At 40.9% G+C, this 17,900-nt stretch overlaps 1 protein-coding gene across 1 annotated transcript in view; it reads right to left on the reverse strand.

Annotated features, from left to right (window-relative positions):
- DGKI (diacylglycerol kinase iota) overlaps positions 1-17,900 on the reverse strand; it is a 444,732-nt gene that overhangs the window by 186,031 nt on the left and 240,801 nt on the right. Inside the window, exons 12-15 of the mRNA XM_030308513.1 lie at positions 17,665-17,725; positions 7,468-7,581; positions 5,699-5,836; positions 1,340-1,418 (exon numbers count right to left, since the gene is read on the reverse strand). Of these exons, the coding sequence (XP_030164373.1) occupies positions 1,340-1,418; positions 5,699-5,836; positions 7,468-7,581; positions 17,665-17,725 (392 nt within the window). The remainder of the gene's footprint in view (positions 1-1,339; positions 1,419-5,698; positions 5,837-7,467; positions 7,582-17,664; positions 17,726-17,900) is intronic.

Below are 17,900 nucleotides of genomic sequence, written 5' to 3' on the forward strand. Positions count from 1 at the left end.
GGTATTTGATATTTGTGGTTCTGTAATCAACCAACTTTTCAGAGAGAAAAGTCAAACGATGGCTCTCTCTGATCAGTATTGCTTTTATTTCACACAGCATTTGACCTTCCAAGCCTCATGAAAGCAGGAAGGCAAAGCCTACCAAAATTCCTGAATTCAATTTGAGACTTACAAGTTTGGACTTCACTTAGATTTTGCATTGTAACACCCTTAATCCCACAACTTCACTCTTGACCTTTAGTGCCTAAGAGTGTTATCAGAATTTTCTCTGTGTTAATACTAGAATCCGAACATTTGAATTCTAGCCTTAAGGTCTCTGTATTTCAAATTCTAGGAGTTAAAACCACTTCTGCTCTTGAAGAATCTGGAGAAAAAGAAGTAAAATAATCCTCTCATTTATGCCTTTTATCTCACAATGCACTTATACTAACCTGTAGCCGGGCACTATTTTGGTTATATATTAACATATTCACAAGGGACTAGGTACAGACATAGATCCAGGCAAAGACACAGATGTACATATTATACTACTAAGAAGAGATTTTAAGAGAGAGATGAAGAGACACTGAGTGAGCATGAGCACAGAAGATTGGAGATTCAAAACATAAGCTCAAATCCTAAACTTTCCCAGCTCTGAATGGCATGAGAAATCTTTTTACGAAGTGTTTAACTCCTTGACATTATTTCATCTTATCTCTTTCAAAAGTGGTTTTGTTCCCTAATTGTGAACCCATCTCTTTTAGCCCTTGAAACTACTACTGGGTCTCATTCACTCCTCTTTCTCGTCCAATGGGTATTCCCCGCACCTCTGCAACCAATCAAATCACCACCATACCATTTCTTTCAACCCAAACCACCTATCAGTTTCCCCTATTGTTCTAAAATGTCTTTTGTCTCTCTTACGCACACAGAGAGGACTTGAATGTTTTTGCTACCAGATTTCAATGGCCCTGGTTTATATGAAGTGTTGGACTTTAACAACTGGTGTTTCTGGAAGCTGTGAAGATCCTAATGACTCTAGTGAAAGAATCTTCATCACTTCCTAGTAGTTCACTAACTTCAAAGTTTCTAGTCAAACCTTAAAATTAGTAGTCCGAGACCTGGAACGTACACCTAGTGCTGTCCTTTACCATCTTTGAGACTCTAAATAAGTGGGTCTCAGGGACCTATTTGAGAGAAGCTCCTATCTCGCTAGCTCCCAAGGTTGCCATGAAAGTTAAAATGAAGCAACACTGAAGCCCACTGTCAACACCTAGGTGATATGCAAACAGAAGGGAACATGCAAAACACCTGCTGGAAACTTCCTCCCTGGGAGATGGAAATGGGACGTTGTCCTCACCTCTGGATTCATGGAACTCCAGTGTGACGTGGGCATCAAATCCAAGGCTGAAGTAATTATTGAAAACATTCAGAGGAAGCTGCAATGATGAACAAAGTAGAGGTGAAGTGGTGTGTAACCAGACAGAGTCAAGGAAAGCCTGATGCCAGGCACCTGTCTCTGGAGCAATCCCTGGGAGAGAGAGAAGCCGTAACCCAAGGGACAAGGTTTTGTGTAGAAAGAACACAGATTTTTGAATTCATTAGCGAAAGCTCAAATCAAATAACACTCCCAAGGATGTTAAATAGGATAGGAAACAAGTGACACAAATACAAATTATTAAATGAGAACTGGTCTTGCAGATATTAGTAAGAGAGCCAAATTCAGCTCAAGGAAACACATGTACAATAGTTACAAAGAATCGGGGCGCCTGGGTGACTCAGTTGATTAAGCATCCGACTTCAGCTCAGGTCATGATCTCACAGTTTGTGAGTTCGAGCCCTGCATCAGGCTCTGTGCTGACAGCTCGGAGCCTGGAGCCTGCTTCAGATTCTGTGTGTGTGTCTCTCTCTGCCCTTCCCTTGCTCATGCTCTGTCTCTCTCTCTCTCTCTCTCAAAAATAAATGAACAGTAAAAAAAATTTTTTTTAAGTTACAAAGAATGATTCACTAAGTGGGGTGCCTGGGTGGCTCAGTTGGTTAGGCATCCAACTTGGGCTCAGGTCATGATCTCACGGTCTGTGTGTTCGAGCCCTGCATTGAGCTCTGTGCTGACAGCTCAGAGCCTGGAGCCTGCTTTGCATTCTGTGTCTCCCTCTCTCTCTCTGCTCCTCCCCTGCTCACTCTCTATCTCAAAAATAAATAAACATTAAAAAAATATTTAACACTAAAAAAATTTTTTTAAAAGAATTAATTCACTAAACAAACTTAGAGAGTCGATTCAATTGCAAGGATCATGTGCAAGCTACTTAATCAGAGGATATACTTTTTTGAGAATTTATGTTCACCATATTAATATTGCAACTTAAAATGAATAACATTTAATATGCTTACCCTTTGGTTTTTTAAAATCTATTTTTGACATAGGTCATAAGCAATTATGCAGTGGTAAACATTCAGTTATCCTTGATCTATAGGGAAAGAAATATACATGTGTATACATATTTGTCAGTATCATCCAGATTTCTATTCAGTCTATCAGACCTTGGATCTTTAATATGATCATGAAACATGCAGATACACATGCAGGGACATACACAAGCCTTCCTAGAGTCCTCTGGGTCCCTGGCTGTTAGCAATGCCAGCTCCGTAAAGGAGAGGACAATACAAACTAAAATCCTTCATCAAAAGTGCAAAATTCATGTGCTTTTAAGGCTTCAATGTTAGAACAATCAGAAAAGCATGTGGAAAGTGCTAGAAAGGAAATTGTAGTTCTTCCACTTTTCCTTCGGCAGCTCAGAGTGGAAAGTAAATGTTAAATTAAATAGAGAGGCAATTTTATCTCAGCTTGGATAATGTTTCCAGATAATTATCAGGTTTAGACTCCAGACAGAAATATACTTGTCTTCTGTTAGAAATAAGTGTTTAACCCTCAAGATCCCAAAAGTAAGTTTATTGCACTGTTTTATGCGTCCCTCGATCAGCAAGATTTTGTTTGACTAGAATGTGGACCTTGTCCCATTAAGAGATAAATGAAATGATGGGGCGCCTGGGTGGCGCAGTCGGTTAAGCGTCCGACTTCAGCCAGGTCACGATCTCGCGGTGCGTGAGTTCGAGCCCCGCGTCGGGCTCTGGGCTGATGGCTCGGAGCCTGGAGCCTGTTTCCGATTCTGTGTCTCCCTCTCTCTCTGCCCCTCCCCTGTTCATGCTCTGTCTCTCTCTGTCCCAAAAATAAATAAATGTTGAAAAAATAAAAAAATAAAAAAATAAAAAAAAAAAAGAGATAAATGAAATGAGAGGGAGAGGAACAGAAAGAGATATTGATACAGAAAAAAAAAAAAAAAACAAAACCAAACAGATTGCCTTGGCCTCCAATGGAAGAAAAGAATGAAGGCTCCCCACCCCCAACCCCGATGGGAGGTCCCGAGTCAGAGCTTGTAACAATTCAGAGGTCAAATCAGCCCCCTTAGAAATGGCTACAACTGACTCGAGAACAGGGGAGAAAATACACACAGAGCAGTGCCAAAATCATGTCTTATTCTCCTGGCTTCATATTTGAGAATGTCCAGTTCCTGCACTTAATCAAAATACCAAGCCTCTGTAATGAGAGCAAGGGTTGGTGATCTTGCCAAAAGCACAGATAGGTTCATCTCTACCATTTATGTTTTCTTGGCTACAATTCTAACCCATGTCTTAGCATTCACTGATAACTCGGGAGAACATTTGGTTACCATCCCCTAAATAATACCCCAGTTTAGTCTTTTATTAAATTCTTGTTCCTATTTTTCAGGAAAAATTGCCTCAATTTTCTACACATCTCAAAAATCCAATTTTTTCAAAGCCCTTTAATTATCTGGATTAATGTTTCCTGGCTGCACCAAGGAGTCTTTCCATTTCTTAAGCTGTCAGGAAGAGATGCAAATAGAGATTTCTCTTGAGGGCCTAAGCATTCTAAGATTGGTGGAGAAAGGACCTTAAATTTCCATACAATTAATTTCTCTTTGGCTATTTTCTACCCAATTTCTATAGGTCGGATACATTAGAAAGTATCATATCCCAAGATGATACCTGCAGTTTAAGCAACATTGTGACATTATGAATAAAAATCAACTAAGCAGTCATGGTATCTACTAGAAACCTTATAATTTCTGGATCATGGTTTAGGGGAAAAAACATGAAGAGAAGATAAAACGTATTTTCACTTATATTAGCCAGATAAGAAACTTGAGTGTTTATCACAATTGGTTAGGATCATGGTGTCGATAAATAAATAGATTTTGGTTGGGTTCAAAAGGATAGCTGGTTCAATTTATTTTAAAGCAGCAATGCCCATGACAATAAATGTGAAAGAAAGAAAGAAAGAAAGAAAGAAAGAAAGAAAGAAAGAAAGAAAGAAAGAAAGAGAAAGAAAGAAAAGAAGAGAAGAGAAAATAAAAAAAGAAAAGAAAAGAAATACCCAAGACAATCTTGATCTCAATCAATGGCATAATCCAATAAAGCAGAGATGTCATTTAAAGTACAGATTCCGAGAGCCACCTGGGTGGCTCAGTCGGTTAAGCGTCTGACTTCAGCTCAGGTCATCATCTTCCAATCCAGGAGTTTGAGCCCCCATGTCGGGCTCTGTGCTGACACTCAGAGCCTGGACCCTACTTTGGATTCTGTGCCCCTTCCCCGCTCTTGCTCTCTATCTCTCAAAAATAAGTAAACATTAAAAAAAATTTAGGGGCACCTGGGTGGCTGAGTCAGTTAAGCTTCCGACCTGGGCTCAGGTCATGATCTCACGGTTCATGAGTGTGAGTCCCACTGTCAGCACAGAGCCTGGAGCCTGCTACGGATTCTGTGTCTCCCTCTCTCCTGACCCTCCCTTGCTCGCTCTCTCTCTCTCTGTCTGTCTCTCTCTCTCTCAAAAATAAACATTAAAAAATTTAATAAGAAAAATTTTTTTAAAAATTTAAAGTACAGATTCTGATCCTTCAACCTGTATTTACTTCAGCAGAATCGATGGAGACTGAGCCCCATAATCTGCATGTTTCACGGACACATGTGGAGTTTCTTATGCATGAAAAGCTTTGTAAACACTCTCATAGAAGAAAAGTGGAAAGTAATATGCAAGGAGAGGTTACTTGGCAACCTGTCAAATTTATATGAAATTGAGGTGGGAACTTCGAACCAAATTTACCACCAAAACTCTGCACTAACATGTGTACAATTGTGTCTCTTCATTTGTCTTGGGTGGAAATGAAAGCTTCATCACTGAAGGAAAAATATGAAATCAAAACATTTATTTAGGCATCTTCAAGTCCCAACCAAGTGATGAAACTGGCTCAGTTAATACTTCCTAAATGTAAGAGATATTTAGTATCAGACAAGACATCTCAGGAGGTTATCTTTCTATCAAAAAACCATATGCCTAATGCTTCAGAATATCCATATTTTTTCACCATCCCATAGGTTCTGAGATGCAGTGCTTGAGAGATCAGAAAATGAATATATGTATTTCTGGTGTGGAAGACAAGGAGTAGGAGATCTCAGCCTTTAGAAGTCAATGAAGCAGAATCATTGAGTAGTGTTAGACTCCTAGCCCCAGTGGCCATAAACTCAAACATTATCCTGTTATCTCATAGGAAGGAATCAGCATATGATTCTCCAGCCAGGAGTGTATTTCCTGTCACTCAGGCACATGCTCCAGGGTTCCTCTCTGCTGAAGAAAGAGCTCTCTCACCTTACACACACCATCTTCAAGTTCTTCTGGAGGCAAGTCTGGGTTTCTTTCCACGTGGAGGTTCCAGCGATCCAGCTGTACAATTGTCCCGTCTTCGACTTGGCAAAGGATCTTCGAAACAGGTTCATCAGTGTAGCCCTAAGGAATCAAAAAATATACCCACTGCCATCTGGAGTAGCAAACAGTACAGCCAAAGGTATTTCATGCAAGCAAGAGCCCTTCTGTTGTAGCTCTGTTTATTTTGCGATTAGCAAGGCTGGGAAAGTAAACTGTTTTCCTTGAAGTACTTAGAATCTAAGACAAAAGTCACAGGTAACGTGCATAGAGATACTGCTCTAACTGGTTTGAGCTGAGTAATTTTTGCCAGCACCAAGAACCAGTAGTCACCGGTAGGCATTTGAGGGCCATGCTGGATGGCTGCTTCCATCAGAGTGACAAGAGGACTCCCCAGGTCTCCTACTAGAGGAATTTGAGAGACACATAGGACAAGTATGTGTGGAAAAGGAGGAAAGGAATCCAGGTGGCATATGAGAGACAACTTTTTCTTTTCTTTTTTTTTTTTCAACGTTTATTTATTTTTGGGACAGAGAGAGACAGAGCATGAACGGGGGAGGGGCAGAGAGAGAGGGAGACACAGAATCGGAAACAGGCTCCAGGCTCTGAGCCATCAGCCCAGAGCCTGACGCGGGGCTCGAACTCCCGGACCGCAAGATCGTGACCTGGCTGAAGTCGGACGCTTAACCGACTGCGCCACCCAGGCGCCCCGAGAGACAACTTTTTCAATTAACATTCCACTTCACCTCCCTAACCTTGCAGTGGGACACCATTCTTTCCATGGCTGAAGGCAAGTCTGTCTGAGGCACAGCCCTATTATGCAACCACTTACCACTCGAGCATGTATTTACTGGCAGCATGATTATTAAGGATAGTCAAGTCTCTGATTTGGATGCGAGGAGTCAACAGTGATAAATATATTTACATGAAGAAACTTATTATCATTTATACTATGCTCACTGTAGAAGGTCAATTCACCCAATGCCAAATTCATATCTGCTAATATCTGAAGAGAATTATCACCTAATGGAGGTTAATTCACCCAAAGGTCAATTTCATATCTGCTAATATCTGAAGAGAATTTTCATGGAGCCCAGTCCAATCTCTCATATGAGCAGATAAAAAGCTGGTGGGGCTGCGTATGTTAGCATATTGTGCCTCCTTAGTATCTTAACACTGTAAAAATGTTAATAAAAGAGCTGGTGAGTGACAGGTAAACTTCTTCCACTAAGCTTAACTAAAGTTGGCTGTATGGTGGGAAGGACAGTTGGCTATCTGTTTCACAAAGCCATGATGACACGAAGCAGAAAAACAAAATGCTCAATAAAACCCGTAACTCTCTTAAACAAAGGACTGTAATCTGAACCAGATTTGCTCTTCTGGCCAAGACTGAGGGTCAGGATCAATTCAGGTCCGTGTGCTTGTTTTACATAAAGACTTGAGGCCAACCCACCCACCACCTTTCAATGGATACCTCAAGAAGCCCCAGGCCTGTGTACTAACCCCCATTTTTTATACCATACTTTCTTCTCTAGATGATTCTCAATTTGAACTGAAGAAGGTCCCAGATAAAACCATGAAGCAGGGGCACCCTAATTCTCCATTCTAACTTATTCTTTGGACAACAGTAGCATATTCCCCTTCCGTTAGAACATCTGTGGATTCAGGGACCCTTCTGCTTGATGGCTTGGGTGGTCCCTGAGAACAGTTCTTACCCCTCCCCAGTTGAGAGTTCGAGCCAGGTCGTTCCCAGTTCCCAGTGGAAGGACCCCGACAGGAGGCTGAGGGCTCAGCTGCAGTTCATCCAGAATAGAAAGGATCCAGCCCACCTACAGACATTTCGGGGGCCAGAAGAGATATGAGAAAGATAGGTAAGTTACAAAGACAACCTGAGAGAAGGAAGTTTAAAAAGCAAATGATACAGTTTGATTTTTCTTTAAAATATGTACGATTTAATCTGGTAGTCAAGAAACAGACCACTTATCTCAAACAGTTTCAAAATGGTGAGTCCCTAAAGGGAGAAGGACCATTTTGTTTATGCTGTCATATAAGCAAAACTGGACCCACTCATCTGTATGTTTAACTTGAGATCTACCTTCAAATTTAGAACAGTTTAAAATCTGGGGAGGTTTACAATATAGGCATTGGAGACAATACAAGACTTACAATCAGACTGAATTTCAATTTTGGTCACACTCGCTACATAATCTTGATTAAATTATTTAACCTCACTGAGATTTATTTACCTGATTTTCAAAATGGAGATAATGCCTACCTCACAAGACTGTTTACAGATTAAACTAAAATGCATATAAAGCCCTTAATATGGTCTATGTAAGCACTAATTAAATGGTTACCCTCCATAACACCATCTTAGAAATTAGTAGCATTTTCCTAACGATCCCCATATTCTCTGTAATGAAACATTATGAAAACATAATTATGCATGGTCCTAGTACTTATTATAAGTTCAGGCAGAAAATAGATACTTATATACTAGAATCATATTCCCATTTAATCTTTTTCTAAGATAAATAATACTTTAGGTTTGGTCTTGCAACTATTTAGAATAATTACCCAAAACCTGGAAATGGCAAAAAGAAACTTGCATATCCTCACAAAGTCCTACTAAGGTGGCATTTTACAGGCCTAAGAACTTTATAACTGTAGGCTAACTGGAATATTTCTGTCCTGTGGATACACAAAGGTCGAGAATAGAAGATTATGTTAAAGGTTATGGTTTTATTCCCCCATATGGCCATAAACCGATTTTATCTCACATTTAGAAAAACTGTTTTGGAATAAACTACATAATCCTTTCCCTCTACTTCTCCAATAAGTCAACTCTATCATCTTGCTGGATGCGAGGAGCTAAATAAATTTGAGCTAAGCTCTTCATCAAAGAACTAAATAAATTTGACATACATTCATTCTACATTTGTATGAGTCCTATTTTATTGTTTTTAATAGTACTTTAACAGTATATGTAGTGCACACTACATATAAAACACAGAACTAAGCAACTGAAATAAGATGAATGAGCTGGAACAAGGTAAGTTAGACTGGATGCCTGCTCCCAAGGAGCTTACAAGGAACAAGGAGAGAGACAATCACTGCTTTCCATGTGCTGATTTCTGAGCAAAGTTCTCTTATTAAACTTCAAAATGACTCTGTAAGGTAGGTAGAAGTCTCATCTCCATGTAATAGATAAGGAGGCCAAAACTTGATAATATCATACCCTTACTATGGTAATATCATACCATTTATGTAGTACAGATCGCATTCAAAATTAGGTATGCTAAACCCCAAGGCTGACCTCTTAGCCACTCTGGGACAGAGAGCCTTTCAGTAAAGACCCAAACCCCGTTCCGGATAGGGCCTGACCATGCTGAAGACAGAGGCATATACTTTTGGAATCTCTGGAATGCTGGAGAAACCTTAGAAATTGCTCAAACCAATTCAGTTAATTTGCAGATTTATTAACTGAGGTGCAAAGAGGTCAAGCAATTTGCTCAAGACTAGATATTAGGAGTGTCAATGTCATGATCTTATCAGGTCTCTTGACTCTATCTAAAATCCTTTCGCTACCACAGTATTCCTTCCAGGATGTAAAACTTGACTGTCCATCAAGAAGCCTGAAATTGTGTTTACCTTCTAGAAAGGCATACCCCCGTGTTCACCCAATATGATGAACTAAAAGTCCAGATCTAAAGAAGTGTCCAAAAATCCCTCCACTCCCTGGGCAATTCCCTCCCAGACAACTTCTTAGATTCTGACCTAACACTTTCTTAGTTGTCTTACACACAGTACAAACAAAGCTTGCTATTGAAGTGTAAGGGGAAAAAGAGTCAGATGCTAAAATAGATCTGATGACTATGCTAGATACCGTTCTTGCTCAGCTACCTGTGCACAAACTACACACAGTAGAAGCAGATCCCTCTAGTAAACTACAAGACATGAAAACTCAGAAATCCCAACAATCAGGGGTCACTGATTGCAGATGCAAATAGCCCTGAGAACTAGAGACTCAGAAATGCAATGGAACCCTAGAAATTCGAACTCAACATCCCATATAAAGAAGGCAATCTCTTTACAACTTTTCTAAGAGATGATCACTCTGTCTCGCCCTTATGAACTGTACTCACAAATCTGTCTACTTTCTTTCAGGTAGATTTAAATTGGAAATTCGTTTCTTATGCATAGTTGAAACAGGTCTCTCTTTTCTTGGTAAGGATAATGTCATGTGTTCACATTTCCAATACCCAATGCACTCCAGACACAACGATAGGACAAATAAATCCTCAGGGACCAGAAGCAAAGCAAACACAAAATGGCGAGCAGATGAAGCCTGGAGTTTGGCTTCTGTCTGATAACAGGGAGTAGAAGTTCACCCCTCCTGACAGGGGGCCATGTATGAATAAGGGTCCCTCTTGGCCAGCGGGAGAGAGGCTGGAAAAGAATGTGAGAACCCCTACCTGAGGCCACAGCCCAAAGACAGGGGAGACCCCTTGCGGCTGGAGGGAGAAAGCCGCCTGCAGTGGGCTCACCTTCCCCCTGGCTTGCTGATGTACCTCAAACATCCAACACCTCCTCAGGATGGGTGCCTTAGTCACCTAAGGAAAACCCACTCGAGTCTCAGAGTGCTGGAGACCATGCAAAGGACTAGGAAGGGATAGTGATAGGATGCAGAGAAAGAAAAGGGAAAGACCAAACACAACAAAATAACTTCCTCTGAAGAGGACCCTGCAAAGAAAAATTCTAAATCGCAGGAAGAACACTAATACCAAGATGGACGGGAAGAGGAAGGATCAGTCCACAGTGTGTGAAATACAAATACTTTTCAAATAACCAAAATGAGTGTCCTGTAATTTCCATGAATTGATGGGGTATCTTCTTAAAGAATTTTTTTAATGTTTATTTATTTATTTTGAGAGAGAGAGAGAAACCCCAAGCAAGCCCAGCACTGCCAGCCCAGAGCCTGACACAGGACTTGATCTCATGAACCATGAGTTGGACACTGAACTGACTGAGCTACCCAGGTGCCCCTGATGGGGTATCTTCTAATAATTCTTTAATCGGTATAACAGCCTTCATCCAAATCTTCTTAAGCTGTTGCTGTTTTCTCAAAAAAAGTTGCCAAGAATCGACACCATACTGTGATATAGTTCCTCAGAATGGCAGGAGCCCTCAGGTCCCCTGGATTTCTCACCATCTCCTTTTCTCTCACACTTGCCCTAACAGAAGAGGAAAATGTATAACTGATTTGAATTAAAGGATCTCCCCCTTTCTTATTCAATGATTTAAGAACTGCATAAATGTAAGAGTGCCTCGGTGGCTCAGTTGATTAAGCGTCCGACTTTGGCTCAGGTCAGGATCTCACAGTTCATGAGTTCGAGCCCCACATCAGGCTTGCTGCTGTCAGCACAGAGGCTGTTTCAGATCCTCTGCCCTGTCTCTCTCTGCCCTTCCCTGGCTCGCGTGCTCTCTCCCTCTCTCAAAATTAAATAAACATGATTTAAAAAGAGGGATGGGCAGCTACTTATCTCCCTTGATCAAGAATTGCATAAATACATTCTACTTTCTTTTTCCAATAGCCAAATATTTTCTTCTGAATACAACCAGGTAGGTTTAGTAACCCATTATTACCTAACCTTAGGGTCATCAAATGTCACCTGCCTTTCATAACCAAGATGTGTCATGAAGTTCTCTTAAGTGCCACCAGTAGGCTAGTAGTTCTTTTAGCAGAGGAGGGTCTGGATCTTTTCTCATAGTCCTCAATAGCGTTTCTCATCCAAGAGCTACATTACTCAACAGCAGCTTCCCCAAAAGGCAACAGAACGTAGGGTGTAGGGAGACAGAACTCAGTGAACCCCGCTCCATCATACATGGGTTGGGTGAGTTTAAGCAAGTGACTCCGTCACTCCAAGTTCTCTCATCTGTCTCTCAAGCCCGTTAGGGGTATGTTATCAGTTAAACACCATGTAGACATTTCTTAGCTTGGCAAATAGGAGATGCTTAATTAACATCAGCTGCTGTGATTAGGCTTTATTTTTCTTCCTCTTCACTTCCTCTATGAAGGTCCAGTTTCCTAGAAGCAAAACGCGCTCTTCCTTTTTCTCCACGTAACGCTGAACCTCAAGTTCACAAATCAATCCCACCTTTGACTGCCATCAATCACAAAGTCTTTCACACACTACCAAAGACAGAAAAGCCAAGCTGTACTGAAGCAGAGAGGTGCTACCAAAGAGGAAGGGATGGGAGAGAGAGAGAGACAGAAAGAGAGAGAGAGAGAGAGAGAGAGAGAGAGAGAGAGAGAGAGAGAGTAAACAAATATACTTACAATAGCAGGAGACAGAAAAGACCTTGAGTAATAATCTGTATCTGTCCTTATAAAAGCAGACCTATACAAAGGATCTTCAGGCCCAAAGCTGTTCTTGGGGCCTCTCGCTTACCAGCAACCTGTTCCTTCTGGAAGTCCAGGCTTCAGGTTCTTAGCAGGGATTATGTTTGCTAGGCTATCACATGTCCCCCAAATCATCTCCACCAGCTCATCCAGCACTCCTTCAGTTATATTTAATTAACTGCAAAACAGCACTTGGCATATTTTCCACCACAGCTGAAGAAAACTATCCAGATTGGGCGAAATCATTTCTGAGTTCACAAGGTTCTTTCCTGCCTTTGTGTTAGGAGGAGCAGGGCTGAGGGATCTGAAACAGCACGGTCCTGGGCTCTGTCCCTGAGCAGCCCCACAGTACTGTCCCCACAGCTGGCCAATGCTGCCAGCCCTGTCCACGCTATGCTTTAGCTGTCACTGCATGTGTCCCCAGTGCACTGCGAGCAGTATTTTCACTCTGCAAGGTACTAACATCAGAGGCGGCTGAGGGGTGGCAAGAACAGCGAATTGACATTTTTTTCCAACAGACCCAATACACGTAGCTCCTCATATGCTGGCAAAAAGCGAAGGATGTGCATGTTGAGAAATCAAAAGAAGTAGAACATTTCTGAACTGAAAGATCATCAAGACGGCATTTAACGACTGGGTGTCCCTTTCTAGTATGTACATTAGGACTCTTCTGATGTTTTCATTTATATTTGTACTTAAGAGTTTTTAGGTCATCATGTGTTAAAAAGAACTGTTTAAGGGGCACCTGGGTGTCACAGGTGGTTGACCGTCTGACTTTGATCTCAGCTCAGGTCATGATCTCATAGTTCATGGGTTCGGGCTCTGCTCTGATGGTACAGAGTCTGCTTGGGATTCTGTCTCTCCTTCTCTGTGTCCCTCTCCCACTTGTGTGCACACACATGCTCTCTCGCTCTCTTTTTCTCTCAAAAAAATGAATTAACATACATTTTTTAAATAAAAATATATGAAAATCACTGTTTAAAATCAGCCCTAAAGAAATCAAGACAGAAGGTGAGAGAAATGGGTGGGGGAGGGATATAGCTAGGCTAGCACTTCGGGAGAAAAGGGGTTTGGGATGATGTGCTTGGCACTATCACTTAAAGGGAAACAGTGCTTTCTTCCCTGCTGTGGCTGCACAAAGTCCAGCAAGGAGGTGCCTTCTGTTTAGGGTGTATCCTCATCTAGGGAAGCCAACTGATCAAGAAATAAGCACGAAGGAGCTGGCTACAGAGTTTAACTCCAGGCCTCCGGAAAGAGGGCAACGCGGTTAAAGGTGGACCTGCTGTTCCAGCCCCGTTATCGAGGTCAGGGGCCAGATAGGTAGGGACCACACTGCACCGTAAGGAGCCATAAGGAGGGGAGGGCACGGGCGCCTCTAGGCTCTTGGTCCACATGCCCTTCACTATTCGAGCAAAACGACAGCTATGGGGAGCTGGACAGGTAGAGATGTGCCCAAGGAAGGGAAAAAATACAAATTTACTGCATAACCCAAGAGCAGCTGGTTTACAAACATGAGGGTCTGAGATCATTCTTGAGTTAGCGGAGTTTTCCCAGGGCCTTGAGAAGATGTGACAACCATGTGACAGCCTTAGGATCATGCTAACCAGTTACAAAGAGATGACACCTGTACCGTCCCCTGCAGCATCCACTGGCCACATGTGGCGACTGGGCACAAGAATGTGCCTAATACAAACTGGAGGGGCTCTGAGTCAAAACAGATGCTGGATTTTGGAGACAGCGCAAATAGAATATAAAATAATCTCATGAGTGATTCTTCTACGACTGCATGTTGAAGTGATAATATTTTGGAGATACTAGCTTAAATAAAATGTAGTATAAAATTAATTTCACCTGCTTCTGACTTTAAGTACCTTCTAGAAAACTTAAAAATGTGGCTTGTATTGTAGTTCTCTTGAACAGCCATGGTCTATACTATTGTAATGCTACAGCTATGAAGACCCTTAGGGATGCAAATGTATCCCCTTGCAGATTTAGAAGGTCACAAAGGAGGGTAAGGAACCTGCTGAAAGTGACGGAAATACAGGCACCCAACAGGGTCTTCTGCCTTCAAGTGGAATGCAGGAAGATGGGCTATTTAAAAGTGCAAGGAGGTAGAGCAACACAAAACGAGTACTAAAGCCTAAGAACTTGTTTCCAAACTGGGGCGCCTGGGTGGCTCAGCTGGTTGAGTGTCCGACTTTGGCTCAGGTCATGATCTCGGGGTTCATGAGTTCGAGCCCTGCATTGGGCTCTGTGCTGACAGCTCAGAGCCTGGAGCCTGCTTCAGATTCTGTGTCTCCCTCTCTGCCCCTCCCCTGTTCGTGCTCTGTCTCTCAAAACTAAATACACGCTAAAAAAAATTTTTTTAATAAAAAAAGGAAATTGTTTCCAAATTAATGCAAGACATCTATACGTTAAATAATATTTTGTGCACAAACTGATACAGTTAAGGGTTAACACATCCCCTTCCTAATCAGTCAAAAGAAATTCCATTCCTGATTCTCCCTAGAACCTTGTCACTGCACTGACAGAATTCTGACGGCTTATGGTGATAGATATGCTCACTGAGTAAAGGCTGAGTGCCTTAAGTCAAATGTATACCTGACACTCTCAGGAACCATTCTTCACTTGCCTAAAGCCAGCAATCTTTCTTCATAAATCCATCAGGAGGCCTTGTCTTTATATATAAACTCTGCCCCCACTCAAAATTTAAAGTTTCATATTCTAAACTAATAAAATTAAAAGTATCAATCACTGACCTAGAAAAAATATTTCAAATCCCATGCATCTTTCACAAAACATCCATTTTGGCCAAGTAAAGTAAACTAAAACTTGGTCTTGCGTAAGGTACAAGATACACAAAGTTTTGATCCTGAGTGATTAAAGTACAGAGGTTACTATTGAGAAAATAATTAACACAAAAGCATGCACCAATTCTAAGGTAAATCGGCTACTTTCCCTTTGGGCATTAAAGTAATTTACCAGCTCTAAGGTAACTCTACTACTTTCCTTGGGGCTTGCCTGCTGCAAGGGACCGAGGGTAAACATCTAGTGCATTTGTGAGTGATGTGGAAGGATGTGAAAAACGAAGTCAGGAACATAGATGTGGTCCCTAGGAGGAAAACCTACCTGAAACATAAAAGTAGTATCTAGCCTTGTGAAGTACCTATTAATTATGGCGTATTTAAAGAAAGGACGCTAGGAAAGACAGGCTAAGTAGGAGAACCAGACAGTCTTCATGTCAAAAGGTATTATTAATGGCACAAGGGCGTATTCACAGATATTCAACACTGTAATCGGGCCTGGTCTTCAGGACCCATTAGCAATCTCCCAAGTCTCATTTGCTCATCATCCTGGTTTTGTCCCAGATAAGCTTCTTGAAAACCACTAGTTACACCCTAGTCTCCAAAATCAATGATAATTCTGCAGTCTCTCCTCCAGGATATAACCACTGCCTCCTTCTTTGAAACTCCTTTGTGGTTTTTTTTTTTTATTTGGTTTTTTTCTCGACAGAATAAACTACAGGTGGTCTTTTCTATGTCTATTTTTTTCCATTTTCCTTTTGAACTTTGGCCCGGACTCCCTAACTGCAGTTCTTTCACAAATGTCTGGACTTGGCTCTCTTGTCCTTGTCCTTTAGGCTTTAAAACCCCAGGTTTCCAAATACTTCTCTAGTTGCAGGGAATGCCTCAAACCATACAACCTAGAATGTCCTTCCTACACAAACCCGCTGAGTAGAGGAAAGGGACAAGAAAGGAGAAACGAGAGCAAGCTGCCACGAGGCGAGGCTCGGTGATGATGGGAGAAGTTTGGAAGGCGTGGTGCTCAATCAATGGTGAAGCTCAAGATGTAGAGATGGAATAGGAAGGGGATGTGGATTTGAGGTCATGGACACGTAGGTTAAGAAAGGATAAGAACTATGAATTCAGGATAGCAACTGGTCTGCTGCTGTCACCAAGATTTAGAGAGGGAGAACAGATGGGCGCAAATACTGAAGTCATATAGGAAGACAAGGAGATTCTAAAACAAGGAAGAGCACTATAGTAAAGGGTCACAATAAGTTTATACTTTAATTAAGATAACTATCTGGGTACAGCTGAGCTAGGAATGTGTGTGCATGTACGTTAAACATAATATATATTTATTGTACCTATAAAAGACACACTGAGCTAAGAAGAACACGATGCGTGTGTAAGTGATATGTAATAAATTAAATAAATGTATATATGTATATAAATACACACTATATATGTATCTAATGTATATTATATCAGACATATCAATTAATGTGTATTATCATATATATGATGTGATATATATATGCATATATGTATACACATATATGTTATCTCCTCAGAGGATTTGTTTGGATATAATTCTACTAAAAAAGGTTGGGAAATTTTCACAGCAGCCCATCCCTAAGTATATCTCCCTAGAACACAACAAATGCTTGAAATTTAATTGGTATTGTGGCAGAAAAAAATTCCCTGGTCAAATAATTTTGGACAACGCTGGGTTAAACAAAGTGAAATAGGTTTGGCTTCTCAGCTATAAGACTTTACACTGAATTTTATAAGCTAATAATGTGTATTGTGAATCTTAACAAACAGTAAACACTGTTTTCCCAACTGCAAAATGTTTTCTTCTCCATGGAGTAACTTAAGGGACCGGTGGAAACACTGTTCTATTTTTTTCCCCAGTTGCATTTACTGGTGCATAATATGTATCCAATGCTACATTAAGTGCTCACTTGCTATGAGAAAGAGAAGATTTTGTTGCTACCTTTGAGAATAAAACATTCTAATTAGGGAGATTAGAGAAAAGTCAAAGAGAGTTCATAATAAAATCCTAGATCCTGGGAGAGCAGACTCCAAATACAGAAGAAAAAGACACTGGACAGCAGCATCTAAATGTCATGGTTCTCAATTCTTTGCCTTTGCTAAATATACCAACGTAAGTAGAGGGCAAATGGAGAGACAGATGAGGCAAAGAGAGGAAAATGTGACAATATTAAACTTCAGCCCAATTCCATCTTTTCTTCAAAAATGAATACAAAGGATACCAATGATCTTTAAGGCAAACCAATGTCAGCATTTTAAGTTCTATTTCCACTTGTAAAAGAATGAAGACAATAATTTTGTCTATATACTTCTCCTTAATTGTGACCAATTAAGAACAAATTAAATAAGGGTGTTTTTTTTTAAAGAATTTAGTCATCTATAACTGTCATTCTAATAATACGACCACATCCTTACCTTGTGGAATAGGAAAGGATATAGTCAAGCTGAGGGAGTAAAACATAATTTAGTAAGACCAAGTATGAATCCATGAGAACAATAATCAAGTCTCTTATAACCCTTTATGGGCTATGCTTCACATGACAGAGACCTATGTTTTAGGGGACTGGAAAGAGGTGAGGTGGGAATAAATAAGGAGAACTGTCATAGGGAAAACAAAAGAAAGATGGAAGAAATAAAGGAGACAACTAGATTCTATTTCAAGGACCTACCGTTCCATCCCCGCCACAGGCCAGAATTCGTAGATTTGGTACCTTCCTATATAACTCAAGCCTGTAGAGGAGATAGAAGACAAATTAAACATGAGCACATCACTGGCCATCGCAGAGAGAAAACCCAGGGCACAAGAGGGCTCTGGGATATCCACTGGAGAAAATGTATAATCAATGTAATGTCGTCAAAACTAGTTACCAAGTCATCACGAGGGAAGAGACCCCAACAACTGCAT

Source organism: Lynx canadensis, chromosome A2, assembly GCF_007474595.2.
Source record: "Lynx canadensis isolate LIC74 chromosome A2, mLynCan4.pri.v2, whole genome shotgun sequence".
NCBI lineage: Eukaryota > Metazoa > Chordata > Mammalia > Carnivora > Felidae > Lynx > Lynx canadensis.